Source organism: Corvus hawaiiensis, chromosome 2 (genome assembly GCF_020740725.1).
Source record: "Corvus hawaiiensis isolate bCorHaw1 chromosome 2, bCorHaw1.pri.cur, whole genome shotgun sequence".
Taxonomy (NCBI): domain Eukaryota; kingdom Metazoa; phylum Chordata; class Aves; order Passeriformes; family Corvidae; genus Corvus; species Corvus hawaiiensis.
In genome coordinates this window covers 96063011-96088534 of record NC_063214.1, presented here as the reverse complement: position 1 = coordinate 96088534, position 25524 = coordinate 96063011, and the positions used below count along the sequence as shown (strand labels likewise).

General features: G+C 37.5%; 1 protein-coding gene across 2 annotated transcripts; it reads left to right on the top strand.

The window, feature by feature from the left end:
• On the top strand, positions 1–24751 carry SEPTIN10 (septin 10). 2 transcript variants are annotated; one of them, XM_048327130.1, is made up of 10 exons: positions 1–151; positions 3851–3968; positions 4671–4866; positions 6312–6498; positions 9997–10158; positions 11582–11678; positions 12231–12393; positions 19966–20098; positions 22518–22706; positions 22935–24751. In XM_048327130.1, the coding sequence occupies exons 1-10, from the start codon at positions 122–124 to the stop codon at positions 23070–23072; spliced, it is 1413 nt and encodes a 470-aa protein (XP_048183087.1). In that variant the 5' UTR covers positions 1–121; the 3' UTR covers positions 23073–24751. The 2 variants fall into 2 exon arrangements, with proteins under 2 accessions (XP_048183087.1, XP_048183077.1); XM_048327120.1 differs by lacking the exons at positions 19966–20098; positions 22935–24751 and having other exon boundaries at positions 22518–22610.
• Positions 24752–25524: the final 773 nt, after the last annotated feature.

Genomic DNA, 25524 nt, shown 5'->3' with positions numbered 1-25524 from the left:
CGCAGCGCATCCCCTCCTCGCGCTCCTCCCCGCCGCGTGGCTCTCCCCTTCGGTGGCAGCTTCGGCCGCGCCTTTGCCTCCCTGCTCTCCTCCCTCCTTCTCTGCCTCGCCTGGCGGGGTCATGGCTGCTCCCGATGCCGGTCGGCACGCGGTAAGTCCTCTCCGCGGTGGGGGGGGGGAGGGGGGGCGGCTGGTGAGCAAGCCCCTGCCCTGGGGGTGAGCCCGGCGCGGCTGAGGGGACGGAGGGGCCCGGCAGCGCCCGCACCAGGAGGGGAAGGAGGACGGCGGTCACACCGTGCGAAGAGGTGGAAGTGCCACCTGCATCTCGCTACGGGAACGGGGCGCTGCCCCGGCTCCGTGCTGGGCGCTGGTGAGGGTCGTGTCAGGTCGGGTTAGCGGCAGAGGTGAAGGCTTCTTCCTCACGCCGTCTAGTTCCCAGAGCTGCCAGGCTTTTAGGACACTTGTTGTTAAAGGAACTTGTTTTCAGATGCCGCCCTTCTTAGCGCTCCCGTGGCGTATCGCGTATTCCAAGTAATAAGTTGAATCTTGGCTAGTGAAGAATTACTTCTGCGTAATGGCAAAGCTGTCAACTTTATGTTCTGCAGACATTGAGCCCATCCACACGGCAGCACGTCCCCCTGTAGTTCCTGTGCCTGTTTGGGGCACAGGAAGAACCACATTTAGGCTGCCCATGGGCAGGAAGAACCACTTGGGGCTCGGAAGAACCACATTTGGGCTGCCCATGGGCACGTTAATGTGGTGATGTCCACCCTCGCGGCTGAGGGCATGGCATCCTTCCCAGGGCCTCCGCGTAGCTGCCTGGGGCTGGCGGGACCATCACCTTCTGCATAAGCACACATTGATTACGGTTTTCTTCAAGTTTTGGAGGGCAAATTTCAGTCACCTCTACAAGCCCCGTAGCAAGCTAGTTTCTTGCTTGGACTGCTGGTCTGGTTCTGCAGAGGCTTATGCAGAGTGGTAGTAGTCTGAGACCTAGCTTTTGCTTCGGAACGGCATGGTGTTGTGAGCTTTTAGCCAGAAATATGTGGCAATTTTAAAAGAAAATAATTTTTTTAGTTTCTTTCTGAAAGAAAGAATAATTTTTAAATGTTGCACTGTCTCAGGCTATGGGGTTTTTTTATGCTGTTTTTAATGGGCAAGACAACTTTATATAAACCAAATATTTGATTAAATCATAGAATTGTAGAATGGTTTGGGTTGGAGGTGATCTAAAAAAGATTGTCTGGTTCCAACCCCCCTGTTCGGGGCAGGGACAGTTTTCACTGAACCGGGTTGCTCAGAGCCCCATCCAGTGTAATGAATCTGGAGAAATCCAGACAAATTAGCTCAACCTTTAAAAAAGAGGTTGAGGGAAGGAATGAGATGCGATTTAGATCAGTTAGGTGATCAATTAGGTGATATTTCTTTGGAAGCAGTAAGAATGCGGGTATCATGTGGTCAGTTTTGTGGACTTAATTTCTCTGCATATTTGTTAGACAATAGCAGAGTGAAGCTGTATGAGGTGCTGATGTTAGGGACAAACAGCCGATGTCCTTGGAAAATCTCAGAAGGAAAAATGTAGGCTACTTTTTTTCTATTAAGAGAATGCTTCAGTTGTGGTCAGGTGGAATAGGTTTACACAGTGATTCTTCCATAAGGAAGGGAGGTGGTGTGCTGAATAAGGGCTCGCTGCTTGGTAGGCAGCAACAATTTACACACTGAGACAAGGTACTTCTATTTCTTTATTCTAGTTTGTGCAAAGTAGGGTGCTAGGTGATAACCCACAAAGTGCTAGCTGCCCAGTCATCAAAACTACATTTACACATTTTAGCAAGCCGGGAGATCAAGGGTCATTGGCTACTAGTTGCATAGTTTTCTTAATTAGTGTTCTACCTTCTATTGGTTTGTGATTCTCTCGTTTGTCATGCTACTTAGGCCACACTTGGAATCTTTCTCTTCTTTTGAGTTGGTGGGTTTCTTGAGTTGGTGGTCCACGAGTTGGTGGTCACAATCTCCTCCTGCCAAAATTGCCTTGGAGCTGAGTTAGTTGGAGCTGATTTCAGCATAGTTGCTGAGTTGGCTTTGTTAGTTTCTTCCTTATATTGGGATTTCTGCCAAATGTCCTTGTGGCCTGTAAATTTTGCATTCTTTGTGTCTGGTATCATTAGCACATCCTTCTCTTCAAGCTTTGTTAACTTCCCCCAGCTCTGAGATCACTGAGGCATGTCAAGTCCTAAACCTTAACAAGGCAATTCTACTGACAAAGTAATTTTATCTTTCTAACACCTGGACATCAGAAGGAAATAAATTTATTCCTGCGACAGTTTTTTTGTTGGAGTGTTACGAATGGTTTTTCAGTGTTTTTGCAGTGGTTTTGAGGGTAGCCCAGCATGGTTGGGATTTCGCCTGGTGACATGAAGATGAAGGGCGTCCTTTCTGCACTCATGCTGAGCCTCTTGCACTGGTTTTTGGTGTGGAGGCTGAATAGTTTGTGTTAGAGGAACTGTCTTATATTAGTGGCAATAGAGGTGCTTTGAGTACCAGACTGAGTAGCTAGAGTTCTTAGATGTGCCGCCACTCTGTCTCAGATACACTTGTCTTTAAATGGGCAGGATACTGACAGTTTTCAGTGTCTCTCTGCGCTTTTTAATAGTAATTGTTTTCTGGTAGAAGGCTTGAGAAATTTTGTTTTCAGACATGCTTTGAATGTACTTTTTTTTTTTTTAATATCCAGAGATGTTGTATTTTCTCTTTAAATTGTTCACTTTGCATATGCATTTTCCCTCATGTTAGTCTAAAATGGAATTATCTGATTATAGTAGTCAAAAATGAGAGTTGGTGCAGTTAGTGCAGTGCGGTCTGTAGTCCCATACAAGGAAGTCCTGTGCAAATCAAGAAGAGGATGGGTATTTGCTGTGAGGAATGTCCACATCCTTTTATCTACAATAATTCTGAGTCTTGCTATGCATACCTATTAGGAAAGGTGCTACTTTTATGGGCTTTAAGTGCTAAATTAAAAAATTTCCTGCTGTTAACTGTGTGCATGTTCACAGGAAACACTAATGGTTTCCAATTCCATGTGGATTGGAAATAAAAGAGAAAGAATAGCATGGACCTGTCACCGTTTCTACTTCTGATATGTAATGTTTGTTTAAAAATACAGTTCATTTGTGTGAACCAAGATATTTCGTTTCACCTTATGCATTTTTAGTATGCTCACTGCCTTGATGTCCTGGTTCTAGATTGCTAGCTGATGTTTGAAAAGGAATGTGCACGTTTAGATATTTCTAATGAAATCAATATAATGCTATCTCAGAGTTCTGGTGCATATAATGAGTGTGGATAATGTATTAGTTTACCTAAATAGCAATTTCAGTTCCAGCTCCTCAGAATGAGTTCCGTTTGATAACACGCACCTTCCTCTGATTAATTATGTTCTCTATTTTGAATTGTGATGTTTAGATTGTTTTTAATACTTTTTCCTAATTTCTAGGAGCAAACCAACTGTGATCTATTTTCTCCCTACATTTTTCAGTTTACATTTTCAGTTGGACTTGTCTACTTTATTTCATTCATGTTTCATAAGGTTGTTTGGTTGGGGGTTTTTTTGTTGGTTTTTTTGGGGGTTTTTTGCAAAACTTGGACTTTATTTTAAGCCTGCAAATTGTCCTGTAAAGTAAATTTTAATTTTTTCTCAAATCATGGAAAAAAGCTGATTTGACAGGTCTTTTTTTCCCAGATTTTGGCTTTTCTTCGTTGCATGTGAAATCATAAGGAATGAGTTCTAGCTTTCTAGTAGAATTAATTTGTTGCCATGGTTAACTGATATTTTAAAATTATTTTTCTGTAGCAAAATGATGGCTGTCGAACTTTGTCCTTGTCTGCACATGTTGGGTTTGATAGCTTACCTGACCAACTGGTTAGGAAATCCATCAAGCATGGCTTCTGCTTCAACGTTCTTTGCATTGGTGAGTAGTATCTGGGTGCTTTAAGGCTTTAGTGGTATACCCAAATTAGGAAGTGACAGAAATTTAAATCCAGTTGTGGTGTTAAACAGTTTCTTTAATGTTAAGCATGCACTATAATCCCACCCCTTGTCTCAGCTTTGTTTATTTATATTCATTCTTTGGGTTAGTATATAGCATTTTTGTAAACAATGTGAAGACCAAAAAATGTTGAAAATGGATGCCAGTTATTTATTCATTTATCAGCAGCCTTTTGGATTCTTTTGAGTAAGCTGGGCTTACACTCGTAACAAAGAGCTTCAGATTAAAAAAATTCTAAAATTCCCAGGTGGTATTACTGTAGTGTTTTTATACTTATTAAATGCTTTGCTCTAGTATTTTACCCTTATTCTTAAAAACCCTTTGTTTAATCTCTGTTTTCACAGCTATCTACTTAACTTTTTTAAATCTATAGGAAGTTAATTCTCACTTTTAAAGAAATCAGTGTCAAGGTACTGTTCTGCTCACTACTCATTAGCTGGTAATTTACTCTTATATGTAGGATGAAAAAAAAAAAGAAAATATATTTTGTGCTCACTAAAAGAATGCACAAATACATTTTGCTCAGAGAAATCAGTTGAGAAGTTTTTGTGTACAATTTCTGTGCTTATTATGTGTTTATTTGATGTGCAAAATGTCTTCCCAAACGCTTCTGTTTACCTTCAGGGGAAACTGGAATTGGGAAATCAGCCTTGATGAGCAGTTTGTTTAACACCAATTTTGAGGATGCTCCATCAACACATTTTCTGTCAAGTGTACAACTTAGAGCCCAGACTTGTGAACTCCAGGAAAGTAATGTTCTTTTGAAGCTGACCATTGTAAAAACAGTGGGATTTGGTGACCAGATGAACAAAGCAGATAGGTAAGTGCCCTCTTGTCACTATGTTATGCTGAAGTTTTGGTCTCAATTGCCAGCTGATTTTTCTTTGGGCTTTGTAGTAAGTGGTTGTCTTACATGTGTTCCAAATAGATGGTTAACTTTCTCCCTGTGTGTCAAAGTAAACCTATTTGTCTTTCATGTAGGAAGTTATTTTATAAATCAGATGAACTCTGCCCCTTTCTTTATGATATAATCCTTTATAAATATATGTACATGCAGTAGTATCTTTTGGGGTGGAGAAAAGCAGGGAGGTCAATAGGAGGGTTTTTAAACAGCCAAGCAGATTATAAAGTACTGTATATTATATAGATTAGATCTACAGGGTTTTTAACAATTTGACTGTAACATGTTGAAGACCTTAAACTGAAAGTAACATCATGTGGATTACCAAAGGCCTTTGTTTTTTTTTTTTTTCGGACAGCTAAGTTGGGAGATGCAGAGGCAGCACACTGGTGGCTTTCAGAACTTTTTTGAGTCTCTGCTTTTGTGAATTTAAGGTTTTACAGTACTGAACTGTCTCAGCAGATTTTGTTTCTTTCACCTTAATTGTAAAGAATTTATGCTATATGAGTACCTAAATGGTGGTACTCATATAATAAAAGAAGGTTAGTCGCATTTATCATGAGAGCTATGCCTTATGATATGACTCAATAATAGCTACTGCTAGTGAATTGGATGAAGGAGATGCAAGCAGGTACTAGTATAGGTATCAGAGGTTTTGGTGTGTGGTATAGGAGGTGCCTTTTCGTTCTTTTAATTTTTTATGCAACACTTGCTTCTGGATTTCAATAGCACTTGATCTGGTTTATAAACTTTGTGTAGCAGAAGAAATGTAAGGGTGCACTGCTTCTACATCTAGCGAAACTTTCTTTTTGAAAGCACGTTAGAATCTGGTTTTAAGTAGGATAAAGTATACTTAAACTGTACTTACTATAAATAAGATTTATTTTCTCTAACATTTCTCATTTTAGTTTTTGTCTGTTGTTTAAGAGCTCTCTCATGCACAGTACTTCAGAAGATAAAGTTCATCCTGTTTCTTGGTACTATTAGTTGCACATTCTTTCTTTTCTTCTACCTAAGAGGTTTTTGTGTCTTTCTTAAATATAAGAGTTTTTTATTTCGACAGCTCAATGGCAAAAGTTTAAAAATATCACTTGGGAAGTTCGATTATAATCATAATTAACTTTATGTAGCTTTTTTCACTAATGGCAGCTGAGAAGTGTTTTGTCTGTATTAGATGCACAATTCTTTTTTGAGTAGCTTTTCAGAAATTAAGATTAGTCTGTACATGTAATTTTCTGCCCTACTTGAGCAGCCTTTTGACATGTAAAGCAAAAATCCACGGAACAATACAAGAGAATTCCCTTCTTAGTCTGTCTCTGTTTAGGAGTAGCTAATACCTGGTTGTTAAATTTTATTTCCTACAGCTATCAGCCTATAGTGGATTATATAGATGCACAGTTTGAAGCCTATCTCAAGGAGGAACTGAAAGTTATACGTTCTTTATTTAGCTACCATGATACTCGCATCCATGTCTGCCTCTATTTCATTTCACCTACAGGCCGTTGCCTAAAAACCATAGATTTGTTAACTATGAGAAGCCTAGACAGTAAGGTAAGACTTAGAAACAGTTCCAAGAATTTGTCTTACTTTCTCAAGCATCTTGTAGCTTTTAGGTCCACTACCACCTTTCAGTTCTATATTGATGTGTTTGGTTTTGTAATTTTTTTTGGCACTGGTATACTTTAAGTTCAGAATAAATGGGCTCTGCAAGTAGCTTGCAGTTCATCACTTGTTTATTTACAAGTCAAAAGGAGAGAGACATCCAGCAAGAACATTGAAAAAAGAAGCATAACAAAGTTTGAAAAAATAGTAAAAAAGGTAGAACCACAGCAACTTTACTTTTATTAAACTGTAAACATCGTAGTGAGATTGGATAGGGTACCTTCCATAAGTGCTGTAGTATTTCTAATTAAGCTTGTTTCTAGTTTTGGGGCTGCTGGAAAGTTGGCATATAAAAAGCTCTGCAGCACTGTGAAGATCTTAGTTATAGATAACTGAAGAGGCATGTGCCATGAACAGAGCACCCCGCCAGCGTGGCTTTGTCTAAGATAGGCTGCAGTAGTGTTTTAACATCTTGATTTGTTTAGAAAGCTTTAAAATAGCAGTTTCTAGTGAAATTACTTGCATTTTCTAAATCCTTAACTTTCTTCTGTAATAGGGCTGTGTGAACTGGATGAAGCTAAATGTTTAAACAATTTTAAGAAACCTTATATTATTTGGATTTAATTCGTTGAAATGTTGAGAAATTTGAAAACTTAAATGCATTTGCTGTGCCTTTAGCCATTTCCTTTGTGCTTTACTAGAGCCCCTCCTGCTAAATTTTCTTTCTGCATTTTCTTGTTTGTGAGAAGTTTCTCCAAGATAACAAGGATTAAATCAGCTGTCTAGTCCACATTTGTGGCTGATAAGCACATTTGGGATTTTTGTTACTTGTTTGTGGATGTAGTTTGCATTTTGAGCTTCTCAATAGCAGAGAGCAAGCAGAGGGAAGATACGGTGGTACAAGGGTAGGGGAGTGCAGGGTCATTTCTATGTGCTATGTTGTTGGTTTCTAGGTTGTGCCCTCTCTTTACTGAACTTCCTTTAAAAGTGTTTCTTTCAAAAGAAAAGGATATAGATCCTCAAGTCCCAGTATCCTGAGAAAATACTTCCATGAGGATAAACCAAAAGTAATTCTGCTTTGGGGAATTTTGGCTTCTAGCCACCTACTGCAAATATTTTTAGTCCTGCTTTGGCACAGAGAGTGCATGAACCACATGTAAATCTGTTGTTTTATCCCTTTGCAATGGATTCTTCTTTCTGATCTTACTACAGAAATACCATGTACACACAGAAAGAGTTACATGCTTTAGCTGTAGTTTAGTTTCCATCTCGTTGTGGAGCCATGTTTGTGGTGCTTTAGTACTGCGTTGTCCTAGTGGTAATGAAGAACTTGGAATTTCCCGGGATGTGGAAGTCCCTGGGTGCATTCACTGAGTACAGAATTCCGTAAAAAGATGATACAGCCACATGCATCCATCAGATGTGTAAATCTGTGTCCAAAGATGTCTTGAGTTTCTTCCTAAATCCACTACAGTGTGCACTGTCTGCTTTTGTTATGGTCTGCTGCTACAAAACAATACCAGATTACACAGCTCAGAGGTCGAGAGGGTTCTTGGAATAGATTAGGTTCATCCTGTACTCTGTAGTCCTTGAAGAAAAAAAACAGAGTATCTATGGTCAATTTATTTTTCTCTGTTATGAGTTGGATGACTAGCTAAGAATTTAGACCTTGGAAAATCCTGTAGTTTTGCTTAGGATGGCATCATCACAGACCAGCCAGATTTCATTTGCAGATAAAGGGAATCTTTCCCTGTACCCTTTCTTGCTGGGAATAGTGATTATTCATCTAAGAGCTCTGCAGTTCTAATTCATTCTTGCAGAATTGTATACAGGTTATGGTTAAGTCAGTATTGTGAGGATTTAGTTTGGGTTTTTTTCCCTCCAGAAAGAATCTTCAGAAATTTTTATATTGATTCACAGAGATACACTTAAATCAGCCTGCTCTTCCAACCAACAGTAATTTCAAATACGTGTATTTCTTTTCATTCTTAGTTGCTTATCTAAAACCAGAGTAAATATTATGCTTTTCAATTTTAATACAGTGGTGGTGATTTAATGTCAGTGTTGACAGCTGTAATCACAGTTTCTGATGATTTTGCTTTTTACTGTTCTCCTTGGTAGACTTCCTCTGCTATTTGTTTTCTAAGAAATTCTCTCCTAATTAATGAGTGCTTGAAAAAGTTTCATGTTGAAGAGACAGAGTAGAGGTTAATTTAATTCTGAGGACTTTGTGTTCCATCTATTTTTAGACCTATATTAGAGAAAACCTAAATTGATGTCCCCCAGCTAATTTGATTGAAGGTGTGAATTACTCCTAGCTGTAACAGATTGTTTATACAATTCTAAATTAGTTCACTTATTAAAAAAATATATTCCATCATTTTATTTGATTTTAGATATTTTACCCCATATATGCTTAGATTGTGTATGCTACACAATTAAGGACTGTCATCATGTAACCTTAGAAGTCATACTTCAGAATTGGCTTGCTTCTTACTCTTTGGGACACTTTGCTTATGACAGAAGTCTTATTTGAAAAATATCCATTTTGAATCTGTTCTTGACATTTAGGTGTTTCCATTCAGACAGAATATTCAGAAGAATAGAAAGTGTATGTGTGTTTTCCTTTTTTTTCCTCCCTCTCCTTCCTTTTTGCATCTGTGATCAAGGAGCTCTGTAAAACTCTTCATCTTCTGAAATCTGGAGGAGTTATTTATATTGTTCTTTCAAAATATTTGGATATTGGCATTCATTATTTGCATTTAGTTCTGAAAAATGTGTATTTTGGGAGTGGCAATAGGATTTGTAAGAAAAAATTGGCATTACAGCCTTCCAAGTTACTGCCATAATTATTTTAGGAAATAGGGCAGTTTAATAGAACTGAATTCTGTGTTCTGAATACTTAGTGTAAAGACTGGAAAAGCAAGATGTTTTAGCCTTTGTCATTCCTCTGCTCATGTCAGACACTTGAGAAACTGCTGCAGTGGTGAGGTGAAGAAGATGTAGCTGAAAGGAACCCAAGGAAGAGGCTCAGGGGTAGGCAGGATTTGGTAGCCAGCTTCCTTTTCTTTGTGTATTTAGACTGTCAGCTTTCATTTAACACCTGAGCCATGTCCCTTGCTGCTATGAACTAAACAATCTATTTTTTTAGCAGAGATATAAATACTTAATGGCATTTAGTTAATAAGTAGGCACTGCTTTCTTTTGAGTACTTCACTCTGTGAGACCTCCTTCCTTGTTCTTAGAATCAATTACTTTTAAGGGAGTATATTGAATAATTGGTTGCTAGTTTGTTAAATGATGCCTTTGAGAATATTTTTAATTGATGGAAAATTTTGGACTGCGGGGGAAGTTTTGAACAGCTTATTAGAAAATAATTCTATTTACAAAAGTTCCCACCTCAAAATTGAAGTCTCACACATTTTGTATAATTTATGTCATTAATAGGTGAACATTATACCAGTTATAGGCAAAGCAGACAGCATTTCTAAAGCTGAGCTAGAGGAGTTCAAGAAGAAAATAATGAGTGAATTAATTAGTAATGGCATCCAGATATACCAGTTTCCTACTGATGATGAGACTGTTTCTGAAATTAATACCATCATAAATGTAAGTAAATGACAAAAATATTGATATTTCAGTACTAAAGCATCATTCTCTGCTGATAAATGTCACTGCTTTCACCATTGTCTTTAAGCTTATAAGTTTGCATGTCACAAGTTTGTTTGGTTTTTTTCTCTCTCCTTAAAAAGCTCTTATGTGTTGGGTTTTTTTTTCCACTTGCAAATCTTCCTGTCCCTCTGGTGTTGATATCTGTAACAGAAAAGAGGTTCCCATGCCTAAATGGTTTTTCTAATATCTGGTTAATTAATATATAATTATTATTATAGATGGACAGATTGACTTTGCTCTTTTCCTCAACAAATAAAATTTTACATCTGGTAGAGAAGATATTTAGGCGCCTCATGTCTACAATTTTCTCTGGTGTTTATCACAGCAAGTCTTCCACCTGCTTTTTTTCTTTTGTTTAGTACTTTCTTTTGAAATTAGGACAGATTTTTCTCTTGGGATGAAGAAGTCAGATGTAACTCTAGCTTATTTTCTGTTGTCCTTTCTGATTGTCCCAGGGGTAGCTGCCAGCTTTCTGCAAGGCTGTGAAGCTAGATGGCTTTGCCTTGAGCACTCTGTATTTGCTGCTCTTGTGCCTGTGTTTGTAGGTGCACATGACCATGTTCGTGTGTACCAGGGTTTGAAAGTAGGGAAAAGGAGCCAGGATGCCAGACCCCATGGCTCTGCAGTCCCAGCCTCTGTTACCTGGCCAGGGAGTGTGAATGTGCAGCTGTCCATCAGTAACAGGTCCTTTTGCTGTGGGGAAACGTGGTGGTTTGTTACTTACCACTTCCATGCTCTGCTAGTGATTTATTTTCCAGGTAATGGTGTTCCTTTATTTGGTCAGCTGTTCTGGGTCAGCAGGCAGGCAGTCAGTGCCCAGCCTGTCTTTGTGCCAAGCCCACAGCAGTAACCACACCACCACAGGTTCCAACCTGTGGTTGTCACATGAGTGTTACTGGGATACGATGAGCTCTGACTGAATGTGAGTCATATGTTCTGGACCAGTTTTCTGTTTGGGGCTGACACTTCCTAGTGCAGCTCAGGATGCAGTTGGTTGCCTTTGCCTTTGGGGCAGTCCTGCTGAATCAGGAACAACCTGCTGTTCACAAGATTGTTGCCCCCATGTCTTATTCTGCAAAGTGCTTTTCCAGACAGTCGGCCCTCAGCATATGCTGTGGTATGGGCTTATTCCTCCTGACATGCAGGACTTAGCACTGCTCTCGTTCCCACGTCATGAGTTTCAGTTTTTTATCAATAGATACTGCCTAGCTACTGATCTCCTAAGAGTGGTTTCTGGTTTGAAACTTCCTGTTGGCTTTTCCTGAAATGGTGTTTTCCTCCCTAATTTTTTTCTGAAGTGTTTTTCTGTTTTAGCATAAAAATGCTGACAGATAAGACTTTATTGGTATGACTCTTACAGGGTCATTTGCCATTTGCTGTGGTAGGAAGTATGGAAAAGGTGAAAATTGGAAACAAAATGGTGAGAGCTCGTCAATACCCTTGGGGCATTGTAAAAGGTAAAGGAATTCTTAAAAGTATTTTTACAAGATTTTTGCTGTTGTTGAAGTATAAAATTCTCCAATAATACAAGGGGCTGTTTCACTGATGCCAGGCTGACTGTATTTTGGATCAACAATTTAAGGAATTTAACAATTAATTTTTGAGGCGTGCACTAACCGGTAGTTTCATCCACACTGATGCATCCTTGGAATTAAGGTATGAGATGGTGTATGTAGTATTTGAGTAGGTTAGTATAGTGGCAGTGCCTCTAGCACTACCAAATTTCAAACATTTGTGATTGTCAGTAAAGAAGAGGGTTAAAAAAGAGAGAAATGTGGTGTTTGTTGTTCAGCTCAAACAGGAAATCAGGATGGGTTGAAATACGTTCACCAGTGCTTACAGGTCTTCAGTATGTCAGTGTGTATATTAGAAATGATGAGGAAGTATAAGAGTTATAATAAACAACAAGATACCTTTTCGTAGAAGTATATTTAGTGAACAAAATAAGTGATGCTGTTTAAAATGTATTTTCTACTTCTGCATAATAATAAAATCTTTTTACTGATTAGTGGAAAATGAGAGCCACTGTGACACTGTAAAGCTTCGCAGGATGCTTTGCACCAATATGGAAGACTTAAGAGAGAAGACTTGTGCATATTATGAGTTGTACAGACGCTGCAGACTGGAAAAGTTGGGTTGCAGAGACATTGGCCCTGAGAACAAGCCAATCAGGTAAAGGACTTCATGTGCAGCACTTGCTTTCAGCATCCATTCACTTCACATCAGCCCAATGCAGAGCAGGGTTCATACATAAAATAGGTTTTCTAGGAAGGAAAGAATATTTTTTTTTAATTGAGGTTGTAGCTGTTCATTCAGTTGTCTTCATGGAGAAGTATATGGGTTTAAATGAGCATTGTTTTTGAAAACATGAAAGCCAGTTGTATTTCTGAAATCTTTCTCTTCTGTAATAAACCTGAGGATTTTAATTTTCTTAGAAAGGAAGTGTGTCTGTTTTCTTTTGGTACATGCACTTTATGAATTTTTAAATTATTTTCATTATATATTGGTATTATGTTTTACTTTCTCTCTTAAGGATGTCTGATTCTGAATAATGGTTTGATTGGACTCCAGGTTCGGAAGGAACTGAAGCAAAAACTTTTACAAAATAAGTGGTTACGCTGTTGACTTCCCAAATTATCTGCCATAATAACAAATGTCTTAGCATTTTCAGGTCAAGAAATCTCTTGCTAGACTGTAGGGAGTTAAAAGAGGATTCTAAAGGAAAGTTAAGCAGAGGGTTATGGACACTCGGTTGTTTCATGTAGTAAAGCGGCTTTCTGCAAGAAGCATTTAAAATTTCTATATGCATTTTGTTTATAATCTTTTATTTCCAGTTCTCTCGTCTCCCTCTTCCAGCTTCCTTTTTTTGTTAATGCACGGGACTGTACTTTTAACTGGTCAGAATCCTGATGAGGAAGAGCGGTTGCTTCAGGAGTTGTTCAAGCCTTCATGGTTTGAAGCAAAGCACTGTTACTGCATAGTCATGGTGGGAAATGCTGTCTTAAAGCAGGCATGAGAACAGAATAAGACTTTGCATTAAAAACAGTTTCTCATTGTTTGAACAAAGGCACGTTTGCAGATTAGTTCATTTAGATGATCTTGAGCTGACCTTGAACCAGTGGTCTCTTGACTTACCAAAAAAGGAATACATCCGTTTCATAAAAGAGAACCAAAGGTGAAAGAGGTTTAAAACCAACTGAAATTAACTGTAGATTTTAATTTGGTTTAGGTTTAAGAACCTGTGTTAACAGCCGATGTCTTGTTATCCTTGTCTAGAGAAGACTTTTTTTAGAGATTTGTTCAGGGCAATATTGACTCCACTACCTTTGGCTTTTCTTAAACTGGATTTCATGGTGTACAGCCATCTTAGGATAAGAGTTAAATTATAAAAACCATCATCCATAGAAGTGTTTTCTGCTACAAACACAGGAATTGTCTTTGTAAAACCCCTACACAGTTTGTATTTTGTTAACAGCCTAATAAAGTGGCAGGTTCACATCAGAATGTCCCAGTACTTTACACTTAAGAGCTCATTTAGAAGTTGTTTTTCTTTTTGGATATACAGAAGAGCTGAGTTCTCTTTGGTGTGTAGTTTTTATGTATGGCCCACTAGATGTCAGTTTTATTGAGAGATTTTGGCAAGACAGTACACTTAGTAATTAGTTTAAATAAATCAGATCTATTGAAAATGTCATTGTTTTGGAAGGATGAGAATAGATATTCCATAAGAATCTAGAAAAATGAATTTTTTCCAGATTTACTGCAACAGGAAGAGAAAAGTAAGACTAGGATGGATGTGGTTGTCCCTCCATAACGTGGCGTAGTGAAAGACACTGAGGTCTGAAAGAGAAGGTGTGTGGTGTTTTGGGAGAGACATTTGATGATAACATAAAAAAGGGAGAGAATTTAGAGGATGTGTATGCAGTGTAATTAGCAGACTAATGCAGCCTTACCCATAAGGTGTTTTATCAAGCTGCTGAGGAAACAGTAGAAAGTGTCATCCTCAACAGTGTGATAGAAAATGTCTTTTTACTTAGAGGAAGTTCACTGCTTCCCAGTTTGCTTGTACATTTAAATAACTTTTAGAATAGGGACTATCCAGTTGTTTTAGGCAAAAATGTATTATTAAATTGTCATCCTTTTTTTCCTTAAAGATGTTCACAACATATACATGTGGATTCTAAGAGCTGTAGTTTTAAAGTATAATTAATCTTGCATAGCAGTATATGCCTGAAGATTAAAATTTCATGCTACTTGAGTAAGTAATCATCAAAAGGCATGTTGAGAAGTCTTATTTTGTGCCTGTGATGTAGCTGTCTACATACTAAATTTGGTAATAATATAAATTTAGACAACCTCAGCTAGACTTGAGTAATTGGCTGTTTGTAGCATTTGAACACTGACACTTGAGTAGCTAATGTGCCCTGCCTTTTGGCATATTGTGAAGAAGCTGCTTGTGAAGTTCCAGTACCATTCTTTCAGATTTAGAAGTAGGACAGCAGTTTATTAATCCAAAATTGTATGCCACTGCAAAGCAAAACCAGTAATTCCTGGATGTCCAGCTACCTTGTGAGATAGGTTTTGGGCAGACATCTGTAAAAGCTTTTGCTCCTACATGTGTGTAAAACACATGTTGGCAAGTTTTACTTTTTTAATGGAAGATGTGGAAAGAGATGTTTTCAGCACACAATAGAAAAATATATTTGCATCTTATTGCTAGGGAAAATAAATGAGGTCTGAAGTGACTGTCTTGTGCACTTTCAAAAACACCTACTCCCTAATTCAGTATTTTTGGTGAAGCTATTTCATAATAACTTTAATTTGTTAGTTTGCAGTTGCATTCTAAGAATGAAGTAATGAAGTCAATAGATAGCAGAGTATTTAGGGTGTGGTTTATGCATCTTATGCAGTAGCTGTTGGATATAAAATTCAGGAAGTGGATTTTTTATAACTTTATAATTTTATATTTTTTTGCTACTTAAAATTGGCATTTGCATTTCTTTGTTGTTGAAAAGTAAAGATAAGCTTTTTCTGTGTGTAGGTACCTGGTCTGGTCCTGCCTTTTCAATGGTCCAATTATGTTCATTAGGAACACAAATTCCTTGTTTCAGGTTGTTCTCAGCGAGAGATATTTGCTGAGGTGTTTTAAATGTTAAAATTTGGAATAATTGAAAAGAGAAATCTAGACATGAAGAGTGCTTCCAGGAAAAAAAACTTCTAAATATACACGCACACCTAGTTAGCCTAGGTGTTTGCAAGGGAGGAGAGGATTGCTAGTGTTTTGAAATTGGACATTTTGTTAAGTTCATTTTTCAATTTAAGCCTATGGGCTTAACAATTTTTCAGTTGTTGCCTATGGGGACATTTTTGTTTTGAAAGAAGAAAACTGATAGACCATGGTCTGTTGAAAAAAGCTGAGGATTGATAATTCAGGCTCTCTGCTTGCATATTTAGATCTGCTGATGTTAATCATTCTCTGGGTTAGTTGTTTTTCTGTCACCATAATTACAGTTTGTTCTTCATTATAATTGCAATTAAACATGGTTGTAATGTAAGCATCTTGGTTTCTCAGTATGTGGGGAATCATTCCATGCTTTATTCCTCCCTGCAACTGGGATATTCAGAACTTGCAGTTCTTGAACATGTTTATTTTTCAGTCTGTTTTGAAGATGATGACAGAAAACCAGGAAGGATTCACTGATATGAGTAAGTTTATACGTAGAGGAAGGTTGGCATAACTCTTGTTGTCACATCTAAGAAAAGAAACCTAACATTTGAAAGGCTATTAGACCTTTTTCTTAAGAAGTCACTTGGCAATGGAGTTCATCTGACCAGCTGCAGACCTTTGCATTTTAGCTAAATATTTTAACCATCTTAGAATGAGATCGAACCACACCCAAAATACTTGTTTTTCATGCCTCTACTGGAAAATTGCTAATTATTTAGATCTACCGCATCCTTATTATTGCTCAATAGCAACTGAGCCAGTTGACTGAGTCAAAGCACTGTGCTAGAAATACCTGCCACTAGTTAATCTTTGGTTTTTTTAGTTTTTCTGATATACCTTAATTGATAGTCAAATGCTATGCAAAAGTTACAGGTGTTCCTTTCAAATTTGAAAGCTTTTAAAAGTTGAATTGAACAAACTTTAAATACCTAAGTTGTTCAAAGTTCCACTGAGAATTGAATTCACTTCAGAATCTTTATTTATGAACATAATGTGTCTGGTTTGCAATTTTAGGCTTCCATTCTTTCAGTCTCATGCAGACAGAAAAACTGTATGTCACAGCTATGCTTCTGTAGAAAGGCAGGTGGTAGTGCTGGTATGTATGATTAGCTTAGACTTTTTTCACAATCCCTTACTCCAAAACCTCAATAAGAATACATTATTTAAATCATTAATTATAACATTTAAATTTTGTGTCTTTGTACAGAGTGTAACATTCTGGATGTCTAAGCCAGAAGAAGAGAACCTGTGAACTTGATTTTTATAATGTGCTAACTGAGAAGCAGTAAAACCAGTCTTCAGATAAACCAAAAAATGTTTTACTGTGAGCAGTGGATGTAGTAATGTTGAAAGGATTGGCTTAAGATTTGGTGAACCATTTTTCCTTCCTCTCCAAATCTCCAAAACCAAGGAGTGTTTGGGTTATTGTGTTGATGATATGCCAAACACAAAAGGAAATTTTGGGTTAGTTCTGTCTTGGTGATTGTACTAGTTTGAAAGCAAACTAGTGAGAGACATGAAATCAGAAGTACAGTTTAATAGGAGAATTTAAAATAAATGCAATAGTACAAAAACATTGACAGAGTCAGGATGCAACCTGACAGCCTGCTGGGCAGGGTGCTGGTAGCAGTCCGATTCAATGGTGGCTGCAGTCCTGGTGAAGTGATAAATGTGGTTCTGCTGAAGCGGTGATCCTGTAGAAGGGTCTGCTCTTCCTCTGAAGGTCCAGTGGTGGTTATGTAGCTCTTGTCCTCTGGGAATCCAGTAGGTAAAGGCTGACTGTGGTGTTCCTAACCTCAGATGATATGCAGGTAGGAATGCTGGGTTCCTCCCCCTGGGTGGAGCATCTCACAATGGGACGATGTAATTTTATGAGTCATGCAGTGAGGCTGGATGTTCCATTAACAGAAGATACCCCGCTGGAGGGAGTTACCAGGGGTGAGTGATGGAAGAGAGAAAGAACACTGCCCCACCTGGTTTTAACAGCTGGTGATAGAGTACATACTTCTGGTTACATTGTAACCTAAGACAGTGATGCCCAGAACAATTCAGTCCAGGAGGAGAGGATATTTCAGGGGATCATAGAATGGTTGGGGTTGAAAGAGACCTCAAAGACCATCTAGTTCCAACCCACCTGCCATGGACAGGAACACCTTCCACCAGACCAGATTGCTCCAAGCCCCATCCAGCCTGGCCTTGAACACTTCCACACTTCCACTTGAACACTTACTGGCATTCACAACCACCCACACAGTAAATTTAAAAAATACACTTTTATTTCTCCTCTTCTTTCTATGTGTAATTTGATTACTTACTGAGTCCAGTGTCTTCAAAGTTAATCTTTTACTTATTTCAAGACAAAGTTGCTTTTACCTGGTAAAGTAACCTAGTCTGGGTGTAAAGATGTCCACGTGAAGAAATGAAGGTGGGATGGCAGCATGTTAACTTAGTCTAGCAGCTTTATTGTACCCAAAGGCAGCATTTTATCTAGCAGAACTGACACTGGGTGCAGAAGTGTGTATAGTGTGAGATTGCTAGCACTTGATAAACCCGTGCTGTAGCATTTTTGTCTAAACTTAGAGATAGTGTGAATTAATACTGTGTGAAATTAATCTGTGTGAAAACCATGTCCCTGTTTCATGTGGATTTAGGGATTTAGAATTTCAGGGTGACTTAAGTTACTTCATAGCTGATTAAAAACCCCCAAAACAAACCCAAACACAAAAAGGTAATTGTTCTGAATTTATTTTGTTGCCATGTAGTGATCAAATAAGATAGAATAGGAGGAGTGCTCTGACCTTGATATCTTACAAACATTGTCTGCCTGTGCAATTTCAAGATGTTTCTTCTGTCTCTTTAGATGATATTTTGAATACAAATAAGAAACTTTAGGACTGGGAAACTGCCCAGTCATCATAAATTTAAATACAGACGAGAGCTGTTTAAGTTTAGATTACTCTAAATAATTAACTCCTTAGATCTTTTTTTTTTTTTTGTAAGTTTTTACATTTATAAATGGTTTAAATAGAAACAGTAAATGAACAAAAACTGGTACATAAGTATGTATGTGTATTAAAAGTATAAATCAAAATTAAATACTTGGTATACATACCTATTTATTTTACATCAGGGTGGAAGGCATGAGTTACCTGGCAAAGGACAGTAACTCATGTTAGCTGAGGAAGGCTGACCAGTCAGCACTCAGGAAGTGTTCTTACACTGGGGTGTAAGAGAACAGCCCCAGAAAAAAGCTAGAACATTATCCATGGTTTGATCTGTTTTTAAGCCCTATGTCATAGAAGACAATGCTTTTGAGTTTCCAATAACCATTAACACAGCTGTGATCCACCAGTTCTACTCTCTGGAATCATGTGACTTAGAGAAGTCTGTGGTAAATGTTTTGATGGAAGAACTTGTATCATTAAGGAGGTTTGTTTTCAAAGGCAGTTTGGTGTATGAGCTACATCTGTGTACAAGCTCCATTCATTTTTCCTTGAAAAGCAGAGCATTTCTTGCCAGCACTGCCTGACAGTGGTAGTACACACCCTGAAAATGTCAAACCTCTAGTAGTTTATTCATATGAATAAATTACTAGCATCTTTTAATTTGCCATGATACACTTTGACATGAAAGAAGTATCTCAATTTCAAGTACCTCTTGTTTGGAGGAAAAAAAAAATTATCTTGTGTACTGAAAAGAGAAGGGAGGCATAGATTTAAAAGTAAAGAAATGTTTACTTGCTGACTTGTTCTTTTGCCAGATAGTTGCTCAATGATCTGAACTAATTTACTCCTCCTATATAATTTCAAATATAAGTATAGTATATAGGCAGTTTATTTGCTTCTGGAAGAGAGGGTTCAGGAAAAAACAAGCAGTCTTGAGGTTTTGGCTGTTGCATGTTGGAAAGTAACCCTGTGTTTTGGGTGTTGAACTACTTAGGAAATTGAATTTATTCTACATTAATGTAATTCTGCCATATTTAAATTTTGACATTACAAAAAGAGAGTGCAATGTATTTTGAAGATCCTGTTATTTTCTTTCATTTTCATATAGGAACAATCAGTTCTTGTTATGTTAATGCTCCAGAATAATTGTTTTTATACAGTCCTACCTGAAGACTGAGGTTTCACAATGCAGAAATTTTGGGGGATTTTTCTGGCTATTTCAGTGTCTTAGTAGTAAGTAACTTAAGGAAGAAGCTTATGCATGTTGGAGTCAGAAAGGTATAAATCAAGTCTTTAGAACATGAGATGCCTAAAGTGCTGTATTCACTTTGAAATGTAAATTGCCCAGGAGCTGTTAGCATAAATAATTTTACTCAGGGTTGTTTACATAAATAAAAAAAATAGATAAGATGCTTGCTTCTGTTTAGGTTTCTTTATGAATTTTTATGTGGGAAGCTGTAGAAATTAATATTTCAGATGAGTATTAATTGTTTACATAGTTTTCTAGGTTGTTGGTTTTCCACACTGAGTAAAGCAGCATGCTGGAGAGTTGCTTACATTTTTGAACTTCAGTCTGCAGGAAGTCATTGAGGCAAAGAGGCTCAAGTTCTTCCTTGAAATGGAAAGAAAAGAAGAGGAGATTAAGCAACGATTTGTGCAGAGAGTGAACGAGAAAGCAGCAATGTTGGAAGAGGCAGAGCAACAGGCAAGCATGCCTGTCTGTCTTGAGTTTGTTTTCTGAGCTTTGGAACAGCTAAGTTCTTAACAAAATCACTGGTTGATATTTATAATTTCCTAATATTTTGAGGACAGTAACACTTTAAATCAAAAGCAGTTTGATTACACAGGTTGATTGGCTTAGCAGATTGATTAGACACCAGCAAACAAGAGAATATGTCTTAGGAGGAGCAGCTGAGGGAGCTGGGGTTGTTTTGACTGAAGAAGGCTCGGGGAAGACTTTATTGCTCTCTACAACTACCTGAAAGGAGTAGTGTAGTGAGTTTGGGGCTCATCTTTTCTCCTGAGTGATAAGGGACAAGATGAGAGGAAATGGACTTAAAGTTGTGTTGTGGGAGGTTTAGACTGGATATTAGGAAAAATGTCTTCACTGAAAGGGTATGTTAGGCACTGGAGAACAAGCTGCCTAGGGAAGTGGTGAGTTACCATGCCTGAAGGTATTTAAAAGATGTGTAGATATGGCAGCTGGGGACATGGTTTAGTGGTGGACTTGGCAGTGCTGAGTTCATGGTTGGACTTGATGATCTTAAAGGACTTTCCCAGCTTAAATGATTCTGTCATTCTGTAAATGGTACTGGTTTTTTTGAAAGGCAGGATCTTATGGTCTAAAGGCTTTGGTGGATAGCTGGTACATGTCTATAGAGTAGGAGTTGATACGGTGAAGTAAGAGAGTGAATATAGTAGTTGTGTTTCTTTGTCTTCTCTAGCAGCATGCTAAGAAACATTGGTATGCCGTAACAACACAGTGTGGGTGCTTTTTGTGCATAGATTGCTCTGTAAAAAACAAGATTTTAGGAAAAAATGCCGTGGGTGGTTTTCCAGAGTGGGCCATGCATGTTTGCCTGACTTCCAGATTCAGTTAGTAAATCTAAGCTCAACCCTCATGCTAAGAGGTTTGAAAGTGTGTGTGTCTGGTATTCTGTTGGTTTGTTTTGGTTCTGGTTTTAAAATCTCATCTATTCCCAGCTGCCTTAAGACTATTGGAAGATGTGGAATATTTCTTGGCTATGTTGTTGAAGATTTAGCCCTGTCAAGCTGGACTAGCAAGATAGGATCTTCTCATCTACTTTCTGCCAGACACTTATCATGGTCTTGCGTATTTATATTTGAACACTGGTTTAATTGAAATTGGAAACCTGTGTATTTTTATTAATGTTCTTTTCTGTACCTCAGTCCCCCAGCAAAGCTGTAGCAGTTTTTGTGAGGTGTTCAGGTACGTGTTTTAAATAAGAAGGTGGCTTAATATTTGTTTTCTAAGTCTGTTAAGACCCCCATGCTGCTTGTGGAGAAGAAAAAGATTCAGGCCTTCTCAGGATGAGGCTGTCCAACTGGAAGAACGCTTAGCCATGTTCAAAGCAGGTTCAGCAAGGTTTTATACAGTATCTGTGCTACCCTTTGATATTTTCCTTGTATGATTTATACCAAGTGGTTTGTGAGCTCTGCATATTGCAGCAGAATGGATATTAGTTATCCAACTTCCTGATGTGGGAAAGTGATCATGCAATCTCACTCCTAAAGAACATTCGTCGTGTACTCTTGCTGCTATATTGTATCTGGAAACTAAAGAAAACCAGGAGTTTCTGTTGTACTTCAGATTTCTTTCACATCCTTCATTTAGAGGAAACTTGTAGGTGCACCTGTACAACTTGTCAGCTCTGCTGTGCACAACAGGCATACTGTTAAATTTATAGTCTTAGTTAATTCTTAGTTTCTTCTTTGCAAAAGCAGGATTCTAGGAGAATTTGTGTGGGGGGGAAATGAGAGACAAGGAGAGGCAAAGTACCCTTTTGTTGTCACACACAACTTCACAGTAGGTTTAAACTGGTTGAAATACATCTGGAAACTGAAATTCATTAATATGTCAAAAAACCCCAATCAGAGAACTATTACTGTAGAAAGTAGTTAGCTTCTTGCAGGCCACCAGTAACTCTCCAACCGGACCTACTCTGTGTACTTACTAATATTTAAATCTGATCAATATACACTTCCCCACTTGGTTTTAGGGAACTGTATTCTACTTGACACATCTTGATTTAACCTATCTGTTGATAATTGGTTCATCTCTAAAGGCTTCCTTATTTTTGATATAATAAAGGTGCAGTAAAACGTAGTAGGAAATCTGGTATTCACTTAGTGCCTCCCATGTTTTCCACCTGTACTTTGAGTGTAATAGCATGGATCATGAGAACAGTCTGATAAAAGTTATTATTTTTCTGTATTGCTGTTTTTTAGTCTTAACAGTTTGGGGAAATAACTGCAATTTCTAACAACTATTAACACAAATTGAGATGGGCTTTACTGTTAATTTGCAGAGGGTTTTTATATTGTGATATCACCACCTTGTGTTGCTAGTTGGAAATGCTGTTTTTTCTGCTTTCTTTAAATAGGTACTGACTAAATCTGAACATCTTGCGCTAATACATCAAGAAGAGGAGCTGAAATTAGGGGAAAAGAAAAAACTTCTGGAAGATGAAATAGCTCAGTTTATGGAGATGAAAGCTATCACTGAATTGATTCAGTCAAAAGTGTCTGTCTCTACCCCTGTTGTTAGTTTGAAGACACAAGGACTGCAAAAAGTAAGTGCTGATGCTAGTCATCAGAGGCAGCAATAAAAAAACTCTTCACATTCACTTCTATAACTCAAATTTCAGTACTCTTTTAGAAAAGACAGAAGCATGCTCCTATTCAGTGATAAGAAGACAGAAGTGTATAAAATACCGTCATGCTTGGATTTACTTTTAGAGTAATTGCTGTATGTTCAGGGAGCATTGTTTTGTCTTTCTTTTCTTTTTTTCCATGAAAAGAAACAAGATTTTCAACTTGAAGTCCAATGCTTTCATGTCAGAGATGAAGGAACTATGAATATTGGAGAACAGAGGGAGAGTGAGAAGGAGGAGTTAGAGAGAGAAATTCACCCAGGGACTTCCAGGCATAGTATTTGATTGCAGCACTGAGGTTTTGAATGTAGGATATGTTAGTAGTTTTATGAAGAGGTCCAACTGCTGTTGTCCCATATTAGATGTGTCTTCCTAGTACAGATTTTTGAGAGATGAGATTGATAAAATTGGCTGTAAAAATACACTAAGTGCAGAATATAACCCAATAAAGATTCCACTTTTTTCCCACCCAATCACTGCTTTCTTTCACCACTCTCAAAAGAAAAACTTGAATAATGTGAAAATTCAGAAATACATTCAAAAATAGTCTCCAGAATAACATGCCCAACTGATTCATATAAAAAACATTGAATTAAATACTCATATATTAAATTGACTTAAATGTTTTTCTCCTCCAAAACCAGAAGTCAATTAACTTGCTCATTTTCTTTCCTGATAGCTTACAAATTTGCTGCAGGTAACATTTTGTTAATTAATTATTTCCTGCAGTTGAAAATGGATTTCTTGGTTCTGAATTTATTTATAACTGCCAGATTCTGAAGAACTCCAGAAGCCAGATTGGTGCATGTATTTCCACGGATACCATCAAGCTTTGACATTTTTGGGGTGTATGCTAGAAGCCTAATTTTGCCAAAATTTATTGCATTTCAGCTAATGTTACCAAATTCCTTTTCCTTGATTCCTTTTTTCCTGGATTTACATATGAAAGTAGAATTCTTGGTAACAGAAGTCATTATCATTACTATTACTATCATCACTACTATGAGTAACTGTCAACTTCAGAAAATTTTTAGATTTATTTCTTCTGGTTTAGTTTCATTTTTTCAGAATATGTTAAGTTTATATACTTGCTGTGGTTTTTCAGTTCCAGCTTTATGTAACACTGATGACAGAAGACACAATATTGATAATTTCTCTTGAGGAAGCAATGATTCATGGTGTGCTTTTGAAGGTATAGGAGTTGCAATTTCTTACTAAAATGTTTGGCAAATATCTCTTACTGCTACAAAAGAATAATTTTTAAGAACGATCTGTACACACAGGTGTGGTGATTACTGTCATTGTCATTACAGGCTTTCTGTTACAGCTCTGCCTTGATACATGTTTGCCTTACATAAGTGTGGTCAGCTTGCTTTAATTTTAAATGAATTGTGTCAAAGAAGGTGTCCCTGCCATAAACAGTTTGATTCAGACTATGAATGATGTAGTGCAAAAGTATTCAGTGAATATATTCACTACAAGCTTCCTAAAGAGTTATTTTCAAATGGTATTGTTTATTAGTCCACTAAGTGTTGTTTAATACAACTGTTAACATATTTGAACCATTTACTGATTTTGCTGACAGATTTTTGTTTATAGGCTTTTATGTACAAGCAGTATTCTAATTTTCAGATACAGTCTTTCCAATCAAAATTTACTGAGATATTTTTGTAATGCTGTACTTTTGCAGGATAGTTTATCTGCTGTTACTAACTCAGTATGGAAAGTACCTGTATTTGATGTTTGTGAGTGTGGTATTCAGTTACAGTTGAAGATTTACAAAAACAACTAACTGTGAAAGCTTCAGGTTGGTTAAAACAAGTTCTGAGTGCTTTATATGTTTTTAGTAGCCATGATAAATAATGGGAAACTGTAAGAGGTACAGTTCTCTGGAGTTGTATTGTGTGACTGTTTAAAAATGAAATACTAACTTGACAGAAATAAAATAGATTGGTTTTGCTTAAGTGTTACTCTTGTTCTGCTTCCTCTCCCTCATGTGTTATTAAAAAGGAGTAAGATTTCATATTTAACTGAAAAATAGAAAAGTTCTACATCTGTTTTAAATATCTTCAGTCATTTATTGATTGGAAAAACTAGGTGATTTGTGTGAACTGTACCAGAAGGGCAGTGTGACTTGTGATATGCTTGTCATATACCACTGTACTTACCATTTAGTCATGGAATATCTCAGATTGGAAGAAAACCATAAGGAGCTGGAAGAGACCCTTAAGGTTCATTGACTCCAGCTCTCTGTTCCTTGCAGGACTACCATAAAATCCAAACTTTCTTGGCTTATCTTTGTAGGGTAAGTGCTCCAGTCCCCTTATGAACTTTGTGGCCTGTTGGAACCCTGGGTTCTGAGAATTTCAGCCTTTCAGTGCTGAGAGGCAGTGATCCTCAGAAACATACTGTATTCAATCCAAAACCCTGGGAAAAGCTTCCTAAATTGTGTGATAACATTGAGGTTATTGCTGTGTAATTAAAAGTTATATCACTGGGTGGCATATGTAGAAACATATTAGGTTTAGGGATATAGGTAATAATACGTTACAATATGGAGAACTTTGGGTGTGGATTTATGTCTTCTTCTTCCTCCTTCTTCTTCACAAATCTAGGGGTTTTGTCATTGGGTCAAAAGTTCCTCACTGCAGAACATGAGAAGTTAGTAATTGGGTTGTAAGTAAAAACATGTTACTTAGCATTTCATAATTGGTTAGACTTTAAAAAGCCTTGAAAA

Bases quoted from the DNA above. Each gene is read 5' to 3' on its own strand.
- SEPTIN10 (XM_048327130.1), top strand. From the start codon at position 122: ATGGCTGCTCCCGATGCCGGTCGGCACGCG. The intron at 152-3,850 runs GTAAGTCCTCTC...ATTTTTCTGTAG, and splicing joins CCGATGCCGGTCGGCACGCG to CAAAATGATGGCTGTCGAAC. The intron at 22,707-22,934 runs GTAAGTGCTGAT...TTCCATGAAAAG, and splicing joins AGACACAAGGACTGCAAAAA to AAACAAGATTTTCAACTTGA.